Below are 26735 nucleotides of genomic sequence, written 5' to 3'. Positions count from 1 at the left end.
CGGGGACGTTTTGAAATTTTTTTATGCTACCTCCATTTTGAGTCCCTAAAATTTGGGTTTTAGTTTAGTTTAAAGTACTAAAAATAGCAGTGCCAAAGATTCAGGTATCTATTATCCTGCCTACCAACTAAAACCACCCTCGCTTACTTGTGCGCAGTTGACTGTAGCACTTACCGTACTCCGAAAGTGGGGTGGACGCTGTAAGGCTGACGACATTTTTAGAACACTCCCTTCTCTTATCTAGATCTTATCTATTTTTATCTAGCTATTTTTTGTGGCATTTTAAAGTAATTACTATTTTAATGAGAATAAGCCACAATTGAAGGTTCAAATAAGTTTATTGACGTTTGACATTAATCCAACTTCTAAATACAATACATTTTGGAGACGGCTATCGCCGTATTCCCGTTCTCCTCCGCCAATCCTCCCAGTCCAAGGCATGCTCCTCCTCCAAACCTCTCGATTCCATCGCTCTTCTAATTCCTTCATTCCATGAGCGTCGAGTTCTAGCCTTGAATATCCTAGTTCTAGCACTTCTTCTCAAATAATTCATTTCAACTGCCAACAATCTTCCCTTCAGGTCTGCTTTAATTGTCCATACTTCAGAGCCTAACAAAGAACTGATTCAACCATGGTTTGCATTATTCTTTTTTTGTTCCTTTTGGAAATTTTGCGATCCCACCATAAGGAGTTCAGAGATCCTATAATTTTACGTCCCTATTTAATATATGTATATATATATATATATATATATATATATATATATATATATATATATATATATATATATAATATATATATATATATATATATATATATATATATATATATATATATATATAATAACGGATTTATTACGGCTGTCGCCGCTTCTCCACCCCCAATTTCCATCTTTTTCGCTAACAGTATAATACACGTGGAAACAATTTTGGTGTTGACTCAGACATTTCGGATGTCGAATAAAGGGAAGTTATGTAATATTCAGTTTAAAAACTATTTTCGTGAGTTTTCACCAAGAACTTAAGACGAAATTTGATGGTGTCTTGCATTATTTGATGACGTCGTTTAATTTTATGGTGAATTTTATTTTAAGTCTTTTATATTTGAAACCGACAATGATAATGTAGTAATTCATTTACTTGTACAAAGTTTAAATTTTTGTTAGTCTATTTTAAAAATATTTTTGAGGTACTTACAAAATTAAATACTGATATTAATAAAATTGCTCTAAATATTTATCTAAAAACCTCGACGGCTATGGTCTTACACCTGTGGCGCACCCAGGAGGGTTTGGGGGTTAAAACCCCCCCAGGGCATATAAAGTAAAAAATATATAAAGAATAGTAGGAAAATGTAACTTGTCTTTCACACACAATACAAAAAATCCAAAACGCTGATTGAATAATTAAATTACCACTTTCAATATGTAGAACACAATAATTATGGCATAAATACACAATAATTAATAATATTTTTCATTATATTTATATCTTATGACAAAAGTAGACAGAACGAGTTTGTTTGCGAGTAGCATGCGCCTACAGGACTGTATCTGCGGGGGCCTTGTGGACTATCACGAGTTGTGTTCCACTGCATGTGCTAGCAGTAGAAAAGAGACATCTCTATGAGAGAAGAGAGCATTTGACAACAGCTATAAAAAAAAAAGAAGAAAGGGAAAGATCAATGGAAAGGTGACAAGAGTGAAACAAGCAGGAAGATGTTGCCCAGTGGACCTAGATTCTGATCCCGAGCCTAAGGAACTGGGTAGATTGTCTGTTTTAGGGCGTTTCTTCATAGGTTCAGAAAGAAAGATACAGATAAATGCCTATACTGCGAATATTCCGACATTGTTACTCACACAATGCTGGAGTGTAATAGATGTACAGTGGAGAGAAAGAGAATGTATAAAGAAATAGGTATGAACCCTGTGACTTAAGAGAGATGATCGTGAAGATGACGGGAAGTACGGAGGGATAGAATAGTGTTTACAATTACATCCGAGCAGTCATTAAAAAGAAAGAAGAAGAAGAGAAACACCAACCGGGCCAACGACAGAGATAAGATCTAATTACTATTTTAATGGGAATATTTATACTCCAACAATTAATAGAAAAAAGAATAGCGGTTGGTACCGAAGTATATCTAGCCTTCATCGACCTAGAAAAGGCGTATGATACAGTTGCAAGACTTAAATTGTGGCAAGCTTTACAACAACTCGACATTAGTCCATACCTTTTAGGAATAATCACAGAAGTATATAGGGATAACACTACTTACCTAAAAATCGGAAATAGACTATCAGAGCCAATAAAAGTAACTAACGGACTAAAACAAGGATACAGTATGTCACCCTTACTGTTTAATTTATATATTGAGGCAGCCCTCCAAAATTGGAAAACCACTGCCAGGGAATGGAAATCTACATAGGGAATGACGTACTGTTTTCCCTGAACTTTGCGGATGACCAAGTCGTCCTAGCTCAAGATTCTTATGATAAAGCGTCTATACAGAGAATATGTAAAATGAGGGTTACAAGTCAGCATGAAGAAAACAGAATATTTAGTCATCAATTCCGATGCAAGGTTTGAAGTGTTGATAGACGAGGACGAGGAAATCAAACAAGTGGAAAAATTTAAATATTTAGGTGCACTCTTTGCTAAGAACGGCTTGGGAGAAACCGAAATTAAACACCGAATTAAATAGGAACAAACTTATGACGACAGAAATGGATTATCTGAGACGAAGCTGCGGTAGATCGAAACTGGAGAGAGTTAGAAACGAACAAATAAGAAACGAAATGAAAATGGAGCGAAATATCAATGATGACACAGAAAGAAAACAATTAATCTGGCTCGGACTTGTTAAAAGAATGCCAGAGCACACATGGACTAGAAGAGTACTGGAATGGATCTCTCCTGAAAGAAGGAAGAGAGGACGACCACGGAGAAGTTGGCGCAACGATATTGATGAAGCAATGGCGGTAAGAGACTTAGAAGAGGCAACTGCATATGACAGAAAAAGATGGAAATTGCCTGGTGGTAAAATGTTTTCCAATTGCTGTAGCTCCTTCTCCTTTTCCTAAGCGATCTAAAAAATTGCAATTTTCCTCAAACCAGGTTCACGATAGTCCTTCATGCAGGTTTTCCAGGAGGTTGCCTCCTGGCACATAACGTGTTTTTATGGCAAAGAAAAACATGTGAATTTCACTTTACACCGGCAATATTCAGCGTTAACGGAGGTACTTCGTTTAGGACGTGGTTCTTCACCACGCATTACGGTCTTGACTTTCACTTTTAATATTCACCATTTGATATTTTATCTTTTTCTCTGTTATTTTTGGTTTCGTCTCGCGTCTACTTCAATAGCACAAGTAACTTATTTACATTCGTCTATTTTTTTTCTTGTCATAACGTGGTGTTTTTCAGAATGATTTTGTCCACTTGTAAATGTAATATGTTGACTTACCCTTTTTTTGGAAAAATGTGTGAACAATTGTAATATTGAGTAGAACAGCATTTACAACAAATCTTGAGTTCAAAATTATTTCTGCTAATTTTATGTCTTCTGTTATCATCCGCCTATTGGGATCGAGAAATTAAAAAAAAGTCATTATTACTTAAAAGTATTTATTGTATAAAAAAAATATTAAAGAAAATCTTATCTAGCATCTATTGAAAAAACATTCGTTCTAAGGGATCCTGAAGTTAATTTTGTTTGACACATCTGGTTCGATACTCTTGTGGCAGTCTCTAAATATTTTGCAAACAATGTTTTCAAATTTTCATATTCCTGAAACAAAAAAACAGATATAACAAGTGACTTTTAATGTTTTTTTATATATATTAAATATTTTATTTTACAATGACCAACAGCTGACCACCCCTAAGTTTACGATCCAAATATCTTTGTCTCTCATATGCTTCCAAAATAGCTAGTAATAAGGAGCATTCTATTTATAACTACGTTCACGGATCGATTTCCCAGCAGTTTTTCTGCAGCAATATTAGATCCACCATTTTGTGAAAGAGTTAGAAGAAACCTTTATGACCTACACCTTCAATTTGCTGACGATTTCCCAATAAATTCGTAAAATTTTACACCTTGGTTAATACTAATTCCCAAAATTAATACCAACCTCAGTGTATACAACAAAAAATTAGACCCTAACAGACCTGATCAAACAGCCATTCTTAAAAGAAATGAAAACTTATCAAAAGCACTCTAAAATATACACTGACGTATCAAAATTATCAAGTGGTATTGATGCAGCCATTCTCAAATCAAATACGTCCTTAAAAGTTAAGTTCAAACCTATTACACCAATTTTACAAGCACTTTTCCATATAAAAGAGTCGAAACACTCCCTGTCTCTCATAATTACCGATTCACTAAGCTCGACTTGCAAAAGGGAAAATGCAATACTTGGGTCATGCGCTGAGAGGCGAAAGATATGAATTACTTCAAGTTATACTGGAAGGAAAAGTACAGGGCAAAAGACCAGTAGGAAGACGCCAGAACTCGTGGCTGAAAGACCTGAGGAGATGGTTCGACCGCTCATCCGCAGAGATCTTTCGCGCAGCAGTTTCCAAAACTACAATTGCCATTTGGATCGCCAACCTTCGAAAGGAGACGGCGCAATGAGAAGAAGAAGCTCGACTTCATACTATCAAACATTTATATACCAATAATCCAATCGCCTTACAGATCAAATTAGAAATAGCGAACCTAATAGAAAAAAAAGATCAACGTCGACTTCAGCCAGGATTTCATTCACATTAACGAAGTTTCTTTTTGTGATTTGAAATTTACAATCAAATCTAGTGTGTGGTAAAATATTTAGAGTGTAGCGCAAAATAAACTAAAAGAAATTAAAAAATGGGTGAAGCCGTGGCCCCAACCAAGATTGCGTCTAGGATACAGCCACTTAACCCATAAACACCTCTTTACGTGAACTGTGTCACCAATGTGCGAAAATTGCCAAACAACCCTTTCCGTGAAACATTTATAAGATGTTAAAGTTAAACTGAGCATATAGTTGCTGCATAAAGATCATTATATACACTAAGTCTCAGGGCCAGCAACCACAGTTTGGGAGTCTTAAGTTGTCATGAAGTGAGTTCTGTTTAAAACTTTAATATCCTATAATATTATCAGCAACGATGTAATATAAAACTAACTTAACAACATTTAAAGGGTTTTACCCGTATATTTAGTGGCTTCACACATTTATACCAAGTAACAGCACTGATGATGGAATAGTGATTCCGAAAACGCTCTGTAATGTAGCCCGAAAGGTGTCTTTTAAATAAATATACCTTTTTATAAAGGATATATATATATATATATATATATATATATATATATATATATATGTTATATGAGAAAATATTAACCTTGAACTAGCTTAAGTTCGCCGACTTCAGATTTCATCATCCCATTCCCATAGAAACCGCTGAGCACGCATTAGAACTTTGTACGAACCGTTGGCCAATATTCATGGGAACAGCAATTCAGCACTTCATACCAAACATATAAATTACCATTCTCAGATGCCGGAACCACTCTTAGCTGCAACTTCGACCAGTCCAGTTAATGTAGTCATTTTAAATTAATTTAATTTTGTACTATTATTTAATATTTAATTTGTAACAAATAAAGTTCTTTTTTTAAAAAGTCAAATAAGTGATTAGTGATCTAACAATTGGCGCAAAGTCAGTAGGATCCGGTTAACGTTGCTAGAACACGTGTATACTCACTGGCAGCGGCGGATTCTCATCCCTTAACGGAACAAAGAATCTACGGAAGTCCTCACTCCTGTGACCTACGGAAGGAACACCTAGTGAAGCCCCTGGTAGCCGAGCAGAGAGAACAAGACAACCCTTAAAGAAGGAAGCATCTCCGAACAACCTCACTCCTGTAATCTACGGAAGGAACACCTAGTGAAGCCCCTGGTAGCTGAGCAGAGAGAACAAGGCGTCCCGATGTTCTTCTTTATGTAAGTGGATTTTGAATCATCTCGTTAATAATTTTGTTATTATAATTTACGAAATTGACTATACTGCAAGTCAATTAATCAAGATACATAAAAGAAAATACAAGTTGATTATCTAATATTTGAAATTATTGATATTTCTTTACATACTATTTTATACTGATATTTTATTGACATATTTTTTACTTGCTATATTTTTGGTATATTTTCTCTTGCAATATTTTTATTTGGTATATTTGATACATTTTTATTGATATATTATTTGATATTTTTATATTGATACATTTTGCCCTTTATATACCACCACATTTTTTTTTCTCCCTAATATACTGATATATTTTATATTTCTCCATACTTCTATTTTTCATTTTCGTTTAAAAATATCTCAAAAAATGCCTGAGACACGTTCCCAGACTCAACAAGAAATCGAACCATACAAGCTTTCGGAAATATTTTCTATTATCCCAGAATTTGAAGGCGATCCGATTTCTCTTTCTACATTTTTAGATGCGTGCGACTGTGCTTTTAAAATGGCCACAGGCGATCAGCGCGTTCTATTAACGATTCACGTAAAAAATAAACTCAAAGGTAAAGCTGCACAGCTTATTAATTCTAGAAAACCAATTTCTTATACAGAAATAAAACAATTACTAAATCTACATTTCGGAGACAGTAGAGACCTGACCTCCTTAATACAAGACTTACAAAGACTAAGACAACTATCTAACGAATCTCCTCTAACTTTCTTTAACCGTTTACAAGTTCTGAATGCAAAAATACACGCCTCGATCCAAGTAGCAAATTTATCCCCAGATCAAAAAACTGCCCAATGTGACTTAATCGATACCATGGCCCTAAACACACTTTTAACCGGTTTAGAACCTCGTCTAGGACAAATTATTAGGGCTAGTAATCCAAAAGATCTCATTGAAGCAAGCAATCGTATTAGACGCGAACTTCAATTGTCATATTTTGAAGAACAAAAATCTAATTCTAGATCAACTATTCCTAAATCCTCTCAACCAATGAGAAGACCCTCATCTCAGTTTACAAAATGTACAAATTGTGGCCGCATTGGTCATCTAAATAGTGAATGCCGCTCTTCACGTTTCGTACAGCCAAACCAAACTTTTTCTAGGCCACACGGTTACCAAAACCAATATATTAATGGACCTAACAACTATCAAAACAAATTCAATCTTAAGATTAATTCCCGAATGTATTGCATTCATCGGCAGTACCAGAATTCATGCTAGAGACCAAATTGAGAAATATACAAATATCACGTATAGAAGTCACCCAGTTAACGTACCCTACAGATGCTGTGACCATTTTGAGACAAAGAGTCACCTATCAAAATTGAAACCACTTAAACTCAGTAAGATCAACGTAGATGACTTAAATATTGCACAACACAAATTGGACCAATATTCAGAAGAACTGGACCATATTATGAGCCAATCATTCATTGAGGAACATCTACCCTTATTCACTATATCAACCTTATCCCTGATTATTATCCTAGTTATCTTATACCTTTTCTGCAAATACCGAACCAAAATATTCCCAAAAATTGCAATCTCCTTGTCCCAGGATCAGCGTCCAACTTCATTACCACGCAGAAATTCCATTAGACAGAAACTTCAGGGCTTAGCCTCCTTCAGAAGAAGACCCAATGTCCAACAAGAAAGCGAAGCAGAAACACCAATTACTCTGTAAAAGTCAAAGCAATGGCATTGACTTTTCACTAATAAGGGGAGCTGTTATATGAGAAAATATTAACCTTGAACTAGCTTAAGTTCGCCGACTTCAGATTTCATCATCCCATTCCCATAGAAACCGCTGAGCACGCATTAGAACTTTGTACGAACCGTTGGCCAATATTCATGGGAACAGCAATTCAGCACTTCATACCAAACATATAAATTACCATTCTCAGATGCCGGAACCACTCTTAGCTGCAACTTCGACCAGTCCAGTTAATGTAGTCATTTTAAATTAATTTAATTTTGTACTATTATTTAATATTTAATTTGTAACAAATAAAGTTCTTTTTTTAAAAAGTCAAATAAGTGATTAGTGATCTAACATATATATATACACTCAGGTGCAAAAAAATCGATCCATTCCTTATTTCTTATTTATTTGAAGTTGTATAATTTTAGAGACATTAAATTACGTATGTAAATTTAGGTGTACCCTCGTATACGAGAAATAAAATAATATTTCTTAAAACAAATTGGTATTTCAGGTTTTTGTCAAAAAGGGTCTGAAGCAAGTAGATATTTATTGAATGTTGTTTTTAATTCAACAACCATACTACTGTAGTGATTTTATTTTCAAAACGTGTTATATTTTTATTTAAGTATCCTTCCTAAATGTCACTAACTCCGACAGATGCTGCAAGGGCGGTGACTTTAGTCCAAGATGGTCGTAGCCAATATTATGCAGCTGAAATGTTGGGTGGTAGTCGATCTTCGGTTCAAAGAGCAGTTCGGCGTTTTAGCGACACCGGTAACTTCGCAAGAAAACCAGGATCAGGTCGTAGAAGGGTAACGTCCGAAAGAGATGATCGATTTCTGGTCTCATCATGTTTGAAAAATACATATACTTATACATATACTTTTACATATACCTGATTTAAAACTTATATCTTCAAACACTTTCTTTTTTCAGCAAATAATACCCATGGATCGATTTTTTTGCACATATATATATATATATATATATATATATATATACATATATATATATATATATATATATATATATATATATATATATATATATATATACCTTCTATCAAACAGAATAATAAAATAAAAGTGGTTGAAAAGAGATAAATAACTTACCTTCTGATAAGGTTGCTCAAGACTCATGGAATTCTGTATTTTTAATTCGTCAATTAACCTTTCGATGGCGTAGACAGGTAAACAAAAAGCAGGCGACGTTGGAGCTAAAGGTTGTGTAAAACCGAAAAATTCTTTACCGTAACCCATTGCAGATAGTATATACTCGCTTGTAAATTCAATTGCTTCTTCTAATCTTCCGGAACCATGTAATAATCTTAAAAACTCGGCAGGATTTCGAACCTTGAAAATATATACAAAGTTGGACTTTAACTAAGAATAAACCAAAAAAAAAGGTGTGGAAACATATTTCGCAACAGTTTCCAAAGCTATCGGATAGTTTAACAATAGCAATGATGGAACTGAGGATGCATTTTCTTCCTTTCCTTTGCAAAACCAGATGAATGATATTCAGAAATTTAAGTAACAAATAAAAAAAGTATACATACCTTGTAGGAAGCTACAAGCCAATGGGGAAAATATACTCTCATACCTATAATCTTTTTGCAAACCACATAATGTAGCGTGGTCATGCAAGGTTTTTCATATTTCTCCAAGCAGTCCTGTAGGAACTGCCAAACTACATCCGCGGCACTATCTCTATTGACTGGAAGATCTAAAATAAAACTTTATCAGTAAACAAAAGGTTATTTTACGTTAAAAGTTAGGATAACATTACCTTGCAAATCATTTTCTACCAACCAGTTCCAAGCACTGGGATTTTCTTCTTCAGTCAATGAAACACAGTTCTTTGTCAAAACTTCGAAAACGCTTGCATATGATAATTCAAATGTCGTGCAAATGTCTAGGGCAGTTTTGAATAGACCAGCAGTATTTAATAATGTTACCAATTCCACAGGAGCTAAAATAATATAATAATATAGTAGATAGTTATTTCAATAAACGAAATCATTCTCGTTGTAAACTGAGTAACAGCATATCTGGGTATAAATTGAACGGTCAAATACACTAACCATATAGTCCACAGCTGGATTTTTTTTTAATTGGACATTTATTATTGTATTGGACAATTAGGAGTATATGTTTTTGCTGGAATCACTAATAAGTCACATTAGTGACACTAATATGACAATTAAAAAATAGAGACTAGTAATTCGCGTTCTCAAACGACTATAGGTGGCAGCACTTGTTTTGAAAGATGGCGGACGAAATTGAGTTATCCTTTGTTGACATTGTAAATTTGATAGGGATTTTTAAAAGACCTCGAGTAAAGGACAAGCAATTTTATATTCCAACCATATTTGATGAAATTTATACCAGTTTTAAACTCATAATTTATTCAAATTTTTGATATTTATCCCTATTTTATTAGTTATCTATTTTTTAAACAATAACTATTAAATTTTCAATTTTTAACTAATCAAATATTATGTAAAATTGGAATACGAGACTTTTATAGTTATAGGCAAAATTATGGGCACAAAAAGCAATAATTTTCGATTTTTTTCAGATTTGGTTAAATAAAAAGTAAAGCAGAAGGTTTGCGATTGGCGCATATCGTGATTATTGATACAAAATCATCCTGAAGTGATTCTATGGAAAATGTACATTATGGTCTGCTTTTCGACAAATCCCGCCTGGGCTAAATAGTATTGTTACGTAAAAATATGAGTCATATTTAAAAACCTGTAAACATGTTTTTATTCACATGTTTATGTTTTAGATTTTACGAGAGGCTTCTATTTACCTGAACGGACCTTCCAGAAAACGGTCGAAACGATGACCCGGATTGACCTTCTAGTATAATCAGGCTGAATTCTCGACCGGCTGTGTTTTGATATATAATAACGGAGCTTTCATGGAAGGGACAGTTAATTCTGAAGACGCGCTCGCGAATTTAATTGTTACGTTCGGATATATAAATTATTGTAAGATAAATTAATATAAATAAAGAAAATAAATTAAATTCGTAAGTGTTATAAATATTGAACCTTTAGTAAATTAAGATAAGAACAAGACATTATAAATTAAAGAATTCACAACAAAATATAAATAATTATAAATAAATAAAAGACTTTACAGTATTTTTCTATAGCATTGCCATGTCAGAATGATTTGACAAGTATCTTTAAATTAATTATAGTAATTATCTTAATTGCAGTTTATTTTTCTTCTTTTTCGTGCATTAGGTCCATGTCCATGTGCATTAGGTCCATTTGTGATTTCGAAGACCAGCTGTCCCGCCATTTCTTTTCTTATCTTCCTGGAAACTTTCTATCTTTTGATTTTCACCTCTTACAATTTTTGCTTTCCCATTCTTCTTACAGGTTGATTCTAATGTCCCCTTTGTTCTTTTCCCCATCTCACTACAACTTTGACATCACATGTTTGCCTGATATCTTTATTACTCAATCGCGTCTAGTTTTTTCTACTATAGATCCTAATGATGAGAGAAACATACAGGAAGATACTTAAAAAATACAATTAAATTCAAGACTCCAACACAAATCGAAGAAAACCAACAAAAACCACAGTAACTTCTGCAGAATCAGAATTCAACATAACCAACAAATGGATTCGCATTACTACAAATTAATATGTTTACTTACTTGTTATGTTAACTGGTGATAGGCTCGAACTAAACCTTGCCAATTTTAATTTTGCACTTGCGAAAATAAGTTCCTTCTTAACAGTTTCGATATTAACAACTTCAACTTGTTTTCTCAATCTAAACACTTTCATTTCCTACAAGAACACAAAATATGATAGACGATTCAGTTTATTTTTTTTTTTACATTTAAACTCTTACTTCGTTTGATCCGGCCAAAGGCTGAATAGTTATTACTTCATCTTCTTCATCTGGATCAGCTGGTCGCACTACCCAAGCGTGTTCTGGTTTACATAGATGTAGAACGTTTTTGGCTGCCAAGTAGCATTTCACTTGTTTTTCCAGTGCTTCAACGGTGTTAATATGATTTAATCTGAAAGCCTGCTCGTACATTACTGATGCAGCTGAAAATTACAAAAAAATATATAGAGATCTGATTCAAGCAATGTCTTTTTTCATAATATTAATAAAATTACCCAAAAAGGAAGAAAATATTAACCTTAAATTGATGAATCAACATCGGTATTTAAGTGGCAATGCTAGCAAGCAGAATTCAGTTCATCAACTTCAAACATGGAAGACATACTAGAGATACCGGAAGAGATGACACCTCTGGGAACGCCAGAGAGAGACTCGGACTGCCCGTGGCACCAGGAAAGGACGCGGAGAGGACCCTGAAGAGGTTCCATGAACTATTCGGTACACCACCAACCCCACCAAGGAAGAAGAGCGTACCTGATACTCCAACAGGACGAGACGACGAGGGGGTTCAAAGCGGCTATTTAAGGCGAGCGACTGGCGGAATTAAATAAGTCTGGTGACTAACGCTCTAGGCTCCCTGGCTCGCTGGTGTATTGAATCTGCGAGCCAACCCGGGCAGAGAGACTTTCGTAGTGAGGATTATACTCTGTCCTTAATCAAGCAGAACCCGTGGGTATCGTGCATTGAACGTTACCGTCAACTCTGACAGAGTATAGCGTAGATCTGCACAACCGAATATTTCAATTGCGAGTACGTTTGGCGCTTCCGCTGGATTGAGGTGAAAGCAAGTATAAGTCTGCGTGCGATTGAATTCGCGAATTTCATTTTTTTGTTAGTAATAATAATTTTTCTTTTACAGGCGTCCGTGGGGGAATTCACTCTCGCGGGATCCAGACGGGGACATAGAATACATTTTATTTTTATTTTTGTATATACGTTGAAATTAATAGATTTATTTTTATTTCAACCTGTATTTTACTGAGTCTGTCGCTTCGAAAGAGCTACCCGTTACAAGAGCTACTGTAGGAAGATGATTTAGCACGGTATATTGCTAATAAAGAATTTCTTTAGCAATATACTTTCTTAGCAATATACTGTGGATTTAGTCCATGATTCAGATGAATTTCCTTGTTTAAAACTAATAAAAAGTATTGAAAAACAGTAGAAATTAAAATTTGTTGTTCATAGAATGGACGTTTACGTAGAAAGTAAATAGTTACAAATATTTTATAATCGTACACTTTAAATGTAAATCCTTCTTTGTCTACCTGAAGAGAAAAATTAAGTTAATATATAAAGTTGTAAGGAGTCCACTAAAACTAATTCTTGATAATAATACTCTTAAAACAGTTACCTAGTCTGTGTGACAGAGGTCCTCTTTTAATTTGATAAGAATACAAGAAGTCGTAGAAAATGTTGTTGACTGCATCGTTTGCTCTAGCTCTAGTCAACAGTATATTTGTAAAGAACTCATCCATGCTACCATACGTAAAGTTCAATAAAGTATCCAATTTCTTTTCATCCAATAGTGTTTTGACCAAATCTCTCAGGTTGTCTTTTTTCCGTTCCGCATCTGGATTAGCATTCAACGAATCGAAGGCGAGTTCGTAGTGCTTTAATGCCAAGTGGTGTTTGAACTTGATGGAATATAAAGTAGCCTAAAATATCAAATATAAGCAACTGTTTAAATGATTGAACAAAATATACATACGGAGTTTAACATAGTCATTAGAAGTATACAATTGCATTACATAAATAAATATTAATGTTGTTTAAAACATTTATCAGAAGTCTAGTAAGTGTAAACCCGACCTTGCTAGCTTGCATAAATATTGTGAAGTAGTAACCTTCAAATATCACGATTCGTCATTGAATTATCAAATTAAAGTATCAAATTAATTAAAGTATCAAATCCCGAAAAAACCAAATGCCCAGATCTGTGATGACTACCGGCTTATAAGCTTGATCAATCATGTCACTAAAGCGTTCACTAAGATCATTCATAGAAGAATATATGATAAATATGAGTCAAATATTGATAGATCGCAGTTTGGCTTTCGGAAAGCACTTGGAACTAGAGAAGCAATTTTCGCTCTCCAGGTGCTTATACAGCGGTGTAGAGACGTTGATAAGGACGTGTATTTGTGCTTTGTGGATTTTAGAAAAGCATTTGACAATGTCAATCATGAACAATTGATAGATATTCTGCGAAAGACAGGTATTGACGACAAGGACATTCGAATTGTGACAAAACTATACTGGGGTCAAACAGCAAGAGCAAAAATTGGCAACGAACTCACTGAAAGTGTGCAGATCAAAAGAGGTGTCCGTCAGGGGTGTATATTATCCCCACTCCTATTCAATATTTATTCCGAAGAAATATTTAACAAATGTATGGTAAATGCAAATGAGGGCATAAAAATAAACGGCGAGTTAACGAACAATATAAGATATGCCGACGACACGGTGATCCTTGCCAGTACCATAGACGAATTATAGCAGGTAATGGAAAGAGTTTATTCAGTTAGTGAGGAATACGGCCTGAGCCTTAACTTCAAGAAGACAAAGTGGATGCTGATAAGCAGGAAGCAACAGCCTGCTCGACAGTTACGGATAAGAAACATACTAATTGACCATGTAGAGTCTTATGTGTACCTTGGCACCAACGTAAATGCAAAATGGGAACAGGCCACAGAAATTAAGGCGAGAATAGAACGAGCTAGAGCAGCATTTAGCAATATGAAAAAACTCCTCATAAGCAGGGATTTGTCTCTTCCCCTAAAACTACGTCTAGTTAAATGCTACATTTTTCCGATCTTACTGTATGGTGTGAAGGCCTGGACGCTGACGGAGACGCTCACGAGAAAACTAGAAGCATTCGAAATGTGGGTGTACCGACGCATTCTTCGTATATCCTGGACCGAACATGTCACCAACATAGAGGTAATCCAAAGAATCGGAAAGGAGAAAGAAATCGTGAATACAATTAAACAAAGAAAGCTTGAATATCTAGGCCACATATTGAGAAACGATAAGTACCGTCTACTGCAATTGATTGTCCAGGGAAAAATAGACAGTAAGCGAGGGCCAGGCAGGAGAAGACACTCACGCAGGAAGTGGTTCGGGCTCACATCGGTCGAACTATTCAGAAGCGCCGCAAACAAGATCAGAATTGCCATGTTAATAGCCAACGTTCGCAATGGACAGGGCACTTGAAGAAGAAGAAGAAGAATCAAATAGGTGAAAATATTTGCAATAAATAGGTCACTCTTCAAAACTCCTTCGTTCCAATTTTCATGATTGAAATACCTTTAGTTCTCGAGATATTTCTAATTGGACATTTATCTGCCGCACCCTGTACATATATTTATTTTTATTAAATAGTACAAGCTACGACTAGATAACCTATAAACCGCTATAATAATTGTATACTACTAATAACCTATTGGGGTTGATATGATAAATCTTAAAAAAAAACGGGTGTGGCAGTCCAGTGGGACTGCCGGTGGAAGTTACACTTCTATACACGCATTTGCCAATACAAATTTATTTGGGAGTCAATCTGCACAATCATTACATATGTAATGCTATAGGTAAGACATAGCAGAAAGAGAAACAGAATTAATAACAACTTACTATCAATTAATAAACAACTTTTGACCTGTAATAAGTAAATGAAGGATTGAATCAATATTTTGATGAAAATGTATATTTTTATTTTCATATATGTATGTATGAAAGGAGTTGAATGCAAAAATTTTTTTACACATACTCTGCAGTAAAATTCATTGTTTATTTTGTTATTAATATAAGAATACAATACAAATTAAAATTCAATATTCATAAGTATTTAAAAATGACAATAATATACATAACTTTTCTACTGACGCATATATGTTTTACCATTATACGTTTACCATGTAATAATATTAATAAAAAAGTCCTCCCCGACTGGGAATCGAACCCCGGTCTCCCGCGTGACAGGCGGGGATACTGACTACTATACTACCGAGGACATGACACACATATTTCAAAATTGACAGTTCTGAATCATACAGTGATTTATAGTTCATCCCAAACCCTTCTTTCAGTGCGTCACAGTTTATCGAATTCTCTCTAACGCATTAAGCTAGAAGTGACAGAAAAAAACGTGAGTCTGTGATTATTATACATAGAACTTAGAAAATTATATATTGTTCACGGGTATTTGCATATTAAAGTGAATTCTACTTACGGATATATAATTGGTTGGAGTTTAGAATACGCTAAATAGATATACAATCAATAATGCGCATAAATATAATTTGACGCAGATGGTCTCGATAGTGACAGTACTTTGACAATGTCAACTGATAAAATGATAATTGTCATTCCAGGATAGTATTTTTAGACATTTTACAGTGAAATTTTAATTTTGTATTTATTGTCATAAAAATATTTTAAATATGCCGAGATATACCGAGAATGAACAAAGACTAATATTAAAATTATTAAATTATTTTCAATTAGAAAAAGAGGCTAGGACAACTTTATTACCAGTTTCTGCCGTTCGTGAAGTAAGTTTTAAATTATTCTAAAAAATATTCACATTAGTAGTTTAAATACTATACATTTTAGCCATAGTGTTTGTAATAAATAATAATAAATACATAAATAAATCTTAGCTAATTAAGCACTTTCCTTGGAGTGTATAGAATAGGAATTATGACAAACTGCCGTTCCAATATAATGTACAATAAAAATTTTTATACAGGACGGGACTTCTAATATGTAAATTAAAAAAAAATTGAATTCTTAAAGTTTTTACTCCACATTTTCAAAAAATAACCTTTTCACATTTAGCCGATTACGATCCTTCAACTGTCAGATTGATCTAAAATGTCATGCAATAATTCTCGACATTCTTAAAATCCTATATGACGTCAAAATTAGTGACGCACTGAAAGAAGAGTTTGAGACAGACTGTATTGAGATTATTATTTTGAAATACAAAAGACTAATATAATTATGAACATTTATTAAATAATACAAAACATATCACATAAATAATAATATTAATAAATATTTTATTATATATATAATATTATATGTATATATACATATATATATATATATATATATATATATATATATATATATATATATATATATATATATATATACAGTATACTCCCTTTATAACGAACACGGCTATTACGAGGTTTCGCTTATAACGATGTACATTAGATGTCCCGTGAAATTTCTATTGAACTATAACCCTTTATAGCGAGGTAAATTTGCTTATAACGAGAAAAAATAAGATTGAAAAACGTGTTTTTTACGTTTTGGCCCGGTCGTAGCTATAAATAAATACCCTTTTTAACTGCGGGCCGCCCGCAATAAACTTCTTACAATTTATGATTCTTAGTCGGAAATATAAAATTTATGATTCACAAGTGTCATTGTATTGGGTTGACCATTCACACGTGTTTTAAAGGTTGTCAGAAACTTTATCCAAGGACAAAACGCAAATGAAGAAGCATAAAACTGTTTCACATCTTTAGAAAATATGATAGATAGAATACTGGACAATTTAAAGCAGTCAAAAATGACAAAATAACTTTATACGCTTTATACATATTTACAGAATACAGATTTTTTGTTTTAACGTATATCATTGACAGTAAAAGTAAACAACTCCTTTTTGTTTTAATGCATTTCATTGACAATAAAAGTAAACAACTTTGTTTTAAAAACGCCATTCAAACAATATTTATTAGCATCTTATATTGCTCCGAATGGCTTCACTATAGAAAGTTAATGTTTTAGAAAACTACATATTCATATGTATGCACAGTATTATTGTTGTTGGATATAACGAGATCCGCTTATAACGAGGTAATTAGTCTGCCATTTCAGTTCTCGTTATAGAGGGAGTCTACTGTATATATATATATATATATATATATATATATATATATATATATATATATATTATTAAATTAAATATACAAAAGGAACATTTTTATATTCGAGAGAGGAAGAGAGAGAAAATATATCTTCTGTCTCTCTCTTACTCATTATCTTACATATGTAATGATTTCACAGATTCACTCCCATACAAATTTCCAACGTGGAGCGCGCGTATAGAAGTATAACTTCAAAAATTAAAAAAATATGTACATACCGCTAACGGATCTTCTGGGTCTACAATACTCAGAGCAGTATTTGCAATGCTTATAACGGAATCTTTGGCCTTGTGAAGTTCAAATAGTTGAATAACCTGAAACATAAGTAAAAAACAAATTGAAAGAAAAGAAACTACAAAATCAGCATTTTTTTCGCAGCTTAGACACCACAATCAAATAATATTTGGAGATCCTCAATGTTACTGGCATTTACCTTTAAATAGTAGTGAATGTACGCTCCAGTTGGGCTGGGTAAAATCCCTTTTAAACAACGTTCTTGTAGAAAGGCATCTGTTGAAACCCCTTTAGCACCCGTTTCAAACAAATCTTCTGCTTTGTTGTATTCTCCAGTTGACAAAAAGGCAGAAGCTAGCAAGAAGTTTCCTGAAATGAAAATGGTAATATTAAAATTATTCATAAACTAAAAATGTAACTTATCTTAACTCCGTAACCGTAAGAGTTTTAGAGTATTTTCTTAAGTTGATATTGGTAACAGTCTTCCTAAGATCTTGAAATTTAATTAATGAGATATTTTGGTGTGTTAACACTTTTGGAGAAAAACTAGAATATTAATGCTGTATACTGAATTTATTATACTGAACGTCACAGACAAGACCAGTGAATAGCTGGAGCGTTGGACGGAATAAATTCTCCACGGCCCAACATCGTTCAACAGCGGTATATGGAAAAGAGGATACAATGCTGACAATATTTTATTTTAAAGACGATTGTACAGCAGGTGACCAAAGTGGTGCATAAGCCTATTGCAAAAACGCACCGCAGTCGTAATCATTACTGAAGATAGAGGAATTGTATCTCCTGAGAAAGTTCTTTAGCAACGCTAATTTAATTTCAAAAAGACTTCTTCTTTATGTGCCGTCTTCTACCGAAGGTACCATCAAACCAGGTTTCACTGTTTTGTGCCGGATGTATTATGTTCGCAGCTTCTGGTATTTGAAACCATTCTCTCAAGTTTTTCAGCCAGGATTTATTCTTTCTGTCCAGACCTCTTCTACCTTCAATCTTGCCTTCCACGATAAGCTGTAGCAGACTGTACTTATCATTACGGAACACATGGCCCAGGTATGACGCTTTCCCCCTTTTAACAGTTGTTAACAATTCCACCTCTTTACCCATTCGTCTTAATACCTCTGTGTTGGTCACTCTGTCTGTCCAAGGTATTTTCAGTATGCGTGGATACAGCCACATTTCTAGAGCCGCTAACTTCTTTATAGTTGCTGCTGTTAACGTCCACCCTTCAACTCCGTAAAGTAAGGTTTTCATTAAAGTAAGCTTTCTCATTTTGATGAATTTGTATCTTGCTATTTCAATTCGGATCTTAATCTCTACGTCTGGGTCCCACTTATCATTTACTGTATATCCCAGATATTTAAATCGGTGTACTCTTTCAATACGTTCGGCTTCAATATTCAGGTCGATATGTTGAATGTTCTTTTTACTGATCACCATAAATTTAGTTTTCTTTGTATTGATCTTCAGTCCAAATTGGTTGCCAGTGGTATTTACTCTATTTAGCATCATCTGTAAATCTTCGATGTTATCGGCCAGTATAACAGTATCATCTGCATGTCGAAAATTACTTATTGGTACGCCATTAATCTTGATGTCCTCGTTGTACTCTTCCAGTGCCTCTAGAAATATTTGTTCCGTGTACAGGTTGAAAAGCAGTGGCGAAAAAGACTAAGGGGGACTTTTGACTAAAGACCTGCAAAAAGAGGTGAGCAAGCTGCAAGCAGACCCAGGAAGCTACCAAGAATTTATCAATATCGTAAAGTCAGTGTCACGGAGGCACATATCTCATGCGATGCTGCATTGAATGCGTTTCAGGACCAACCAACTTAACTATGAATCTGCTCAAGGAGTACCAGGCTAACTCCGCGGTAGATCCAAGTTGTTTGATCCAAGCTGATGAAGACCTGACTGTAGAGATGTAAGATAAGATGTCTGGCTGAGGGCAGATAAGAAAAATGGACTAAACTATTGAACGACCTCGACATGAAGCAAAACAGCAGGAAGATGATTAAAAATCTGAGCTGCAGCTGCAGCTGCATGACAAAGCTGCATTACCTCTAGATCACTCGACTAAATATTTGGCTAGCTATTATTAAATGGTAAGACTTAAGGTAAGGAAACAAGAACGAATATAACAAAAGTACTTGATAAAGAAAAAAGCTTCGCAGCTCTCCGACATGTGAAAGATAAAAAAGAAGGTATTGCACTAGAGTTAGTGCCGAAAGAAGTGAAAACTTTTTAAATTGCGCTGAAATTATAAGTAATAATTTGAGATAAATAAAGCGAATAATATAGAGTAACATAATTACTTCATTAATATTGAAGATGCTGAGTAGTGCCTTTTTAATAGCCGCCTTGTTTGTGTTTTCTATCTTAATATAATCGTTATCCCCTTTTTTTTCATTTAACGCATCATACGCTAAAAACGGACCAATAGCAACGGAGATAAGATGTAATTCCCTTTTGACAATGACGCCATGTTTGTTTTGTCCGTCATTATACTTGTTACCCTCTCCCCTTTTAAACGAGACCTCAAACATCACGATCCGTCCAGCCGTTCTGAAGCTGTGAATTAAGATAGCGGTAACGGTGGCAAAATCTGTCGCGTATTCAATGCTTTTCCAAATCCAAAAACGTCACTAAAGAAATTTTCACTTCAAAAATTGATGGTCCAAACGTCTTTAAAAAATAACAAATAAAGCTTCAGGGACTATTAAAAATTAATGCCTCGTAGAGATGATGAACAAGTGTGCTGAGAACAGCAGCTTTCCCAAATTCTGGAGGAAAGCTGCAGACAGTAGTCGCGCTACTGAAGCTGAGAAAGACACCAGCAGAGCTAAATAACTTTCGGCCAGTATGCCAGTATTTCGGCTACTATGCCACCACTAAAAAGTGTTCGAAAGGATGGGTCTGGATGTAACGGTCCTAGGATGGATTTGAGAAACTAATTTTCATGTGGAGCTCGTGCTATAAGTTGCAAACCTGTGTTGCAACCTGTTATAGCCAGTAAAAACATCGTAAATAACTTTCCAAGATATATCACCTCACTAAAGACTTCCATCTTACGAGCATAATCAAGAGTAAGCTGCTGAAGTAGTATCACTGTAAGGAAAGAAGAGTCTGTCGAGGATCCAAAAGAACGATTTGATTCGATGGTCATATGAAGAGGTAGAAACGAACCCATCAAACAGACTTCTGTGTTTCACCTGCGTAATAAAGAAGCTAAAAGTGAAGCTGAGTCTTCAATTAGGCGTGACATTCCCATTCAAACAACAATATTTGTCTACAGCCTAATCCGTCCTTGTATTTGGATAGGTGTTACATTAAACTAATGGAAGAATTCTCAACAAACAGGGGAGATTGTCAAACTGCATGACTAACAGAGTTATATGTGGCTATGTTGTATAATATGGCTATTGTGACTGTGGAGAGATACAAATTCAGATAACCATAATGGCTTCTATTTTCTGCCAAAAAATGTAGTGTCATTTATACCATTTTTCAAAGTAAAACACTTGCACGTCACGATTTATACAAAGTGGATTTTTTTATTAAATTTCCAGAACGTCAACCTTAGAGTTCAAATGTTAGAATTATATTGATTAAATAACCAAAAACATTTGTTATTATTAATAATATAAATTTTATGAAATAACTCTTGAAGTCTAATATTGCACAAAATAATAAATTTAATTAAATAGATTAGATAATTGTACGCAACTGATACCGGAATACTTCAAATTTTATTGACAGTTCAGCGTGTGGCAAAAGTGTATAAAGTGTTGCCGCTTTTTTAGAGTAAGAATTTTGTTTATGTTTTGATTTCTTACACAATTTGGTCATAATATAATATATATTAATAAATTATATTTATAAATACATATTAAATTTAGACCAATAGGTTTAAAAACTAATTATTGTTGCGTATTGTGATTCTGCTATGTCAAAACAAATAAATAGCCTGTAGAAAGCTGATAAGCTTTCATATAAGATAGATAATTTTGAACAAGAAATAATGGCGAGACGTCTTTACTATTACAGCCCTAAAAGAGGTAAGTTTAAAATTTAGAATATATAATTTTGTATTAAAATGTTTTCTTATGGATTTTAGTGTGTTGCAGTAGTCTTAAAACTAAGTGTATTTACTGTTAATATAATAGTTGACATTTTAAAAATTCCTCACTTACTAACTATTCTGATGTTTTGGCAACGCTGTGGGGTTCTGACGTCATAAATCTTGAATGACGTGCAAGCATTTTTATGTGAAAAATGCTATACATACTATTAATACGTAGAGTAAGGTAAAACATGCCATACTGTGTCTGGAGCACAAACTTTTAGAACTTCTATGAAAAGAATTAAAGAAATTTGTTCCTAAAGGATTAAATGTATTTCAGACCCATTTAATCTACAATCATCTTATCGTCCGCTTGTTAAGATTCTGCGACTTTATGTGTATTGTAAACTATTTATAATAATTTTTCTTTTCCCTTGGTTTTTGTCATCTATCCTCAGTTTACCACTATCTGATTAAAGTAGGGAACTTTTTATACAATTTGGATCTTGACTATATTCACTGATATCTAATGCTTCAACTCATTTCGCACTAAAATTTGATAGGGGGTATTCTATAATACATTATACTTTGAAAAAATATACAGTACATCATCAGTTCTTTCTGGGTAAAAACGATCTACAAATATTCAACCACAAAAACTCCGTCTGTAAGTTCTCGAATTTCGAAAGGCCTAGTATACTTGAAAGTTACGCCAATATTTATAATATGATGTTTTGTTAAAAAATAATCTAATTTGTCCTATTCTAAATTTGATAAGTTTCGGAATAATTTCAAGTCAAATAAAAACTTACTTGTACAACTATTCCATTCGCACCAGTTGCTAAGTAAACGAACGTACTGCTGTAACCATAAATGTTGTCCACTGCTTAACAGCCACTCGGCAAGAACTGTACCTCCAGTTATGGGCCAACTATACTTTGGTTAAGGAAAAGAGTAATATTGTTTAACTATTCATAATTTAATACTATAATGTATAAAATAGACACCTCCTAAAAATTTACAGGCAATATAAAGACTTATGGGTTGTATATTTAGATTAAAACTTTATTAATAGCGTAGGCGCAAAATTTCGGGCCAATGCTTTTTAAATGCAATCATTTTTTTCGAATCCTGAGAAAACTAACAAATATTTTTGAAAAATTTAAGCGCAGAATGAAAGATTAAATTATTACCGAGGGCCGAAAGTCCCTTAGAATAAACAAAAAGTTTTTTTGAATGAGATATTTAAAATTAAAAATCATACTAAATTTTCTCTTTTTTTTCACCCCTGTAACTTATTAAAATAAACATTATAGAAGTTTTTAGGGACTTTCGGCCCTCAGTAATAATGTATTCTTTCATTCTGCATTTAAATTTTTCAAAAATACTTATTAGTTTTTTTAGGATTCGAAAAAAATGAATATATATATATATATATATATATATATATATATATATATATATATATAAACGTTTTATCTTGAGGTTGCAGTCATTAATAGGGCAGGAAAGTGAAACTCTTTGTTTTTTCAAGATAAAACTTTATTTTACATAACGTGTCAGTCAATAATACCTAACTACTTTATATATATATATATATATATATATATATATATATATATATATATATATATATATATATATATAGAAAAGAAATTTAATCTTTGCAGATAAGTTAAATAGTAAACTCTTAAATATTGGGGAACTCTGCAAGAAAGACTCTAATGAGTATCAATTGTTTCGTCGAACGTTTTCGCCAAAGAGAATTAATTTGGCTTCTTCAGGGCTGAAAGAGAATAAATTATAATTAGCTACCATATATTATCTATTAAAAACATTATTGATCTTACCGTAACTTAGAATTGTAGAGTTAGAATGTTAAAAAACTTAGCTAGTAACAAAATAGTGGTGTTTTTTTGTTACTATGTGCAAAACGTTAAAAAAAAACTTTTTTTGCACATAGTAACAAAAAAACACCACTATGTTGTTACTAGCTAAGTTTTTTAACATTCTAACTCTACAATTCTAAGTTACGGTAAGATCAATAATGTTTTTAATAGATAATATATGGTAGCTATGGTTATTCTGTTCCAGCCCTGAAGAAGCCAAATTAATTCTCTTTGGCGAAAACGTTCGGCGAAACAATTGATACTCTATTAGAGTCTTTCTTGCAGATTTTCCCAATATTTAAGAGTTTACTATATATATATATATATATATATATATATATATATGTGTGTGTGTGTGTGTGTGTGTGCTTTCTAAGAATTTGGGTTTTGAGAATCCATTATTTTGATGTTTCGACAAGTTCGCACTTGCCATTGTCAGTTCAGTTAGTTTTTAGCATTAGTTAGTATTTTTTCATTTCAAGCACCGGCAAAAGGCGTTACTACCTAACTTAACAATTGCTAGTGTAACCTTGTCGAAACGTTGTCAAAATAATGATTTTTTTTTTGTATAAATATTAATCTTAAACTAGCTGAAGTTTACCGATTCCAGACTTCGTCATCCAATATGTTTATTTTAAAGGATACATTATATGTCTCACGTGATTCAAATAAGGTAAAAGCGAGATATGCCAGTGGGCCAAAGCTTCGTCGCTGCAATTTACCCTGGCAAAAGATTTCCTTGCTTCCTGGCCACCGGTAGAGGATATGAAGAGTTCCAATAACGACGTGCATGTAGTAACAGGTCTCAAATTCAAAACAGGGGCTAATTTGAGTGGCGCCAATCTGTTTATCGAAGATTCGCGAGCACTGAAACTAAAGTACAAGTATTGTTAATATTTATGTATAATTTATTTTAGTTAATTTAGTCCAAATTGATTTGCATATTTCCCTTAGAAAACCTACAAAAGGGTTCTTTTAAGCAGTTCATAACCTAAAAGCTAACCTAGTTATGAGTACAAACCCAATCACATATTTTAGGGGATATCAGAACGCGTATAATGGAGCATTGTAAGATACACACATACATTAAGGCACATACACCCCCGATAGTGACTGCAAGACCTTGACGTGCGTACGGGGGCTTAAGCTGACTTCAGATAGGGCTGTAGTCTGACGCAGGAAATGGAACATGTGTGTGTGTGAATGAATGGGATCTCCAAATAAGGAGCTCTCCGTTAATTAATGGCACCAACATAACCGATCTAGGCTAGGTGAATGGGAAGTATGAACGGATGTGAAAGGACCTGGCTAGAGCAATTCATGTCACCACTTGAATCTCTAGAATACCTGGGAATCTCTCCTAGGTAGTCTTCTTAGTTCAGCGACTAAGAAGCAGCCGACTGTTAACGATACCAGTATTCACAGCGTGAAGGATGGTGCTCGCCCCCGCAATGGAATCTCAATACTGGATTAGTGTCCAGATTGACGTTTTGTTGCGGAGCAACAAGACGAACATAAACGTTGGGGCTTTCCTTAACCAGCCGGCTAATATCAAGGTGGAACGCCATAAGCTGAAGAATGAATGGTTAGAGGGTACCATTATTCGAGCTCTGGGGCATCTGGCGAACCTCAGTTTCACTAGTCTTTCTGTAGCATGTGGGGCTCTGCTGCATGTGACATTTAGTTTTCTAGCTTCTCGTGGGAATCTGTATAGATCTATCCATCTTTCATGATATAGTTCTAAGTGACAGCCACGGTTTGAGTTTATGCAGTCGCCTTCTACAGGAGTGTTTTGAAGTATAACAACCGCGTTCAAATCGCCCATTTGAAATGTCCTTCTATATGCGTCTATATTCATTACTATCACCATCAGAAGGGCGAAGAATAGTATGTAGTGAGTACAAACCTGTAAAAAAGAACAGTACGTTATTCCATTCCAAATACGTAATATGCCGCTCTAGAAAAAGAATTACAAAAACGTTTCTCTGAAAAATTTAGTAGCACTGATCAAAAATGACTTGACAGATAATTCACTTAATAGGAATAGTTAAAATATACAGGGTGTTCAAAAAAAGGTAACCCCGTCTCTAGGGTAGGTAAAAAACTGAAAAATAATTGGGGTTTGCTTAGTAAAAAATTTTTGTAACGCCATCCGGTTTCAAGATACAGGGCGTTGAAGAAAAAAAATATTTTACGCATTTTTTACGATTTTGCCGAAACTACTGGCAACATTGTAATGAAATTTTATACGAATATGTTTTGGAAGCTGATACATCCATGAATTTGTTTTTATATCTGATTCTCATAGAGGGAGCTAGTTACACGGATCGTACTAAGTATTAGTCAATATAACTTTTTTAATATTAATCAAAATTTCAAGTAAACTTAAACATCATTCAATTTTACACAAAGGTACTCTTGCTAAAACTCGATACTGTGTACCATTTTCGGAATATTTTGATTTGAAAATTATGAAGTAATAACTGATGCTGGTATAAAATAGTTAGTAATTAAACAAAACTCACAAGAAGAAAATTAAATTAATGACTAAGAACTTAAAATAAAATTCAATTACAGTAAGTGTTCAAAATGCCCTCCGTTTTCGCGAATACACAAGTCTATTCTTTTTTCTAAAGATTCCATTAACCTTCTAAACGGTAGGGGATCAGCTATGATGTCATTAAATTGACGTTGAATTCTTTCTTCCAATTCTTGGCGTGAATTTACCTCTGTAGCATAGACTTTTTCCTTAATATACGACCAAACTGCGTAGTCCAAAGGGTTAAAATCGCATGACCGAGGAGGCCAATGGATCGGAGCTTCTGCACCTCTACCAATCCATCGATTCGGAAAATGATTACTCAACCAATTACGACATCTTCTATCAAAGTGTGGTGGAGCTCCATCGTGCATAAAAA

General features: G+C 33.9%; 1 protein-coding gene across 1 annotated transcript in view; it reads right to left on the bottom strand.

The window, feature by feature from the left end:
* Window positions 1–3609: 3609 nt before the first annotated feature.
* The window catches only part of Nup160 (nuclear pore complex protein Nup160), a 71924-nt gene continuing 48798 nt past the window's right edge, over window positions 3610–26735 (bottom strand). The window contains exons 14-24 of the mRNA XM_072536635.1: window positions 24463–24690; window positions 22741–22859; window positions 18053–18222; window positions 17838–17933; window positions 13026–13329; window positions 11612–11814; window positions 11412–11547; window positions 9521–9703; window positions 9291–9457; window positions 8845–9084; window positions 3610–3789 (exon numbers count right to left, since the gene is read on the bottom strand). Of these exons, the coding sequence (XP_072392736.1) occupies window positions 3658–3789; window positions 8845–9084; window positions 9291–9457; window positions 9521–9703; window positions 11412–11547; window positions 11612–11814; window positions 13026–13329; window positions 17838–17933; window positions 18053–18222; window positions 22741–22859; window positions 24463–24690 (1978 nt within the window). The 3' untranslated portion in view covers window positions 3610–3657. The remainder of the gene's footprint in view (window positions 3790–8844; window positions 9085–9290; window positions 9458–9520; window positions 9704–11411; window positions 11548–11611; window positions 11815–13025; window positions 13330–17837; window positions 17934–18052; window positions 18223–22740; window positions 22860–24462; window positions 24691–26735) is intronic.

The sequence above is a fragment of the Diabrotica undecimpunctata genome, chromosome 7 (genome assembly GCF_040954645.1).
Source record: "Diabrotica undecimpunctata isolate CICGRU chromosome 7, icDiaUnde3, whole genome shotgun sequence".
Classification (NCBI taxonomy): domain Eukaryota; kingdom Metazoa; phylum Arthropoda; class Insecta; order Coleoptera; family Chrysomelidae; genus Diabrotica; species Diabrotica undecimpunctata.
The sequence above is the reverse complement of the archived record's forward strand: the minus strand, read 5'-3'. Positions and strand labels throughout refer to the sequence as shown.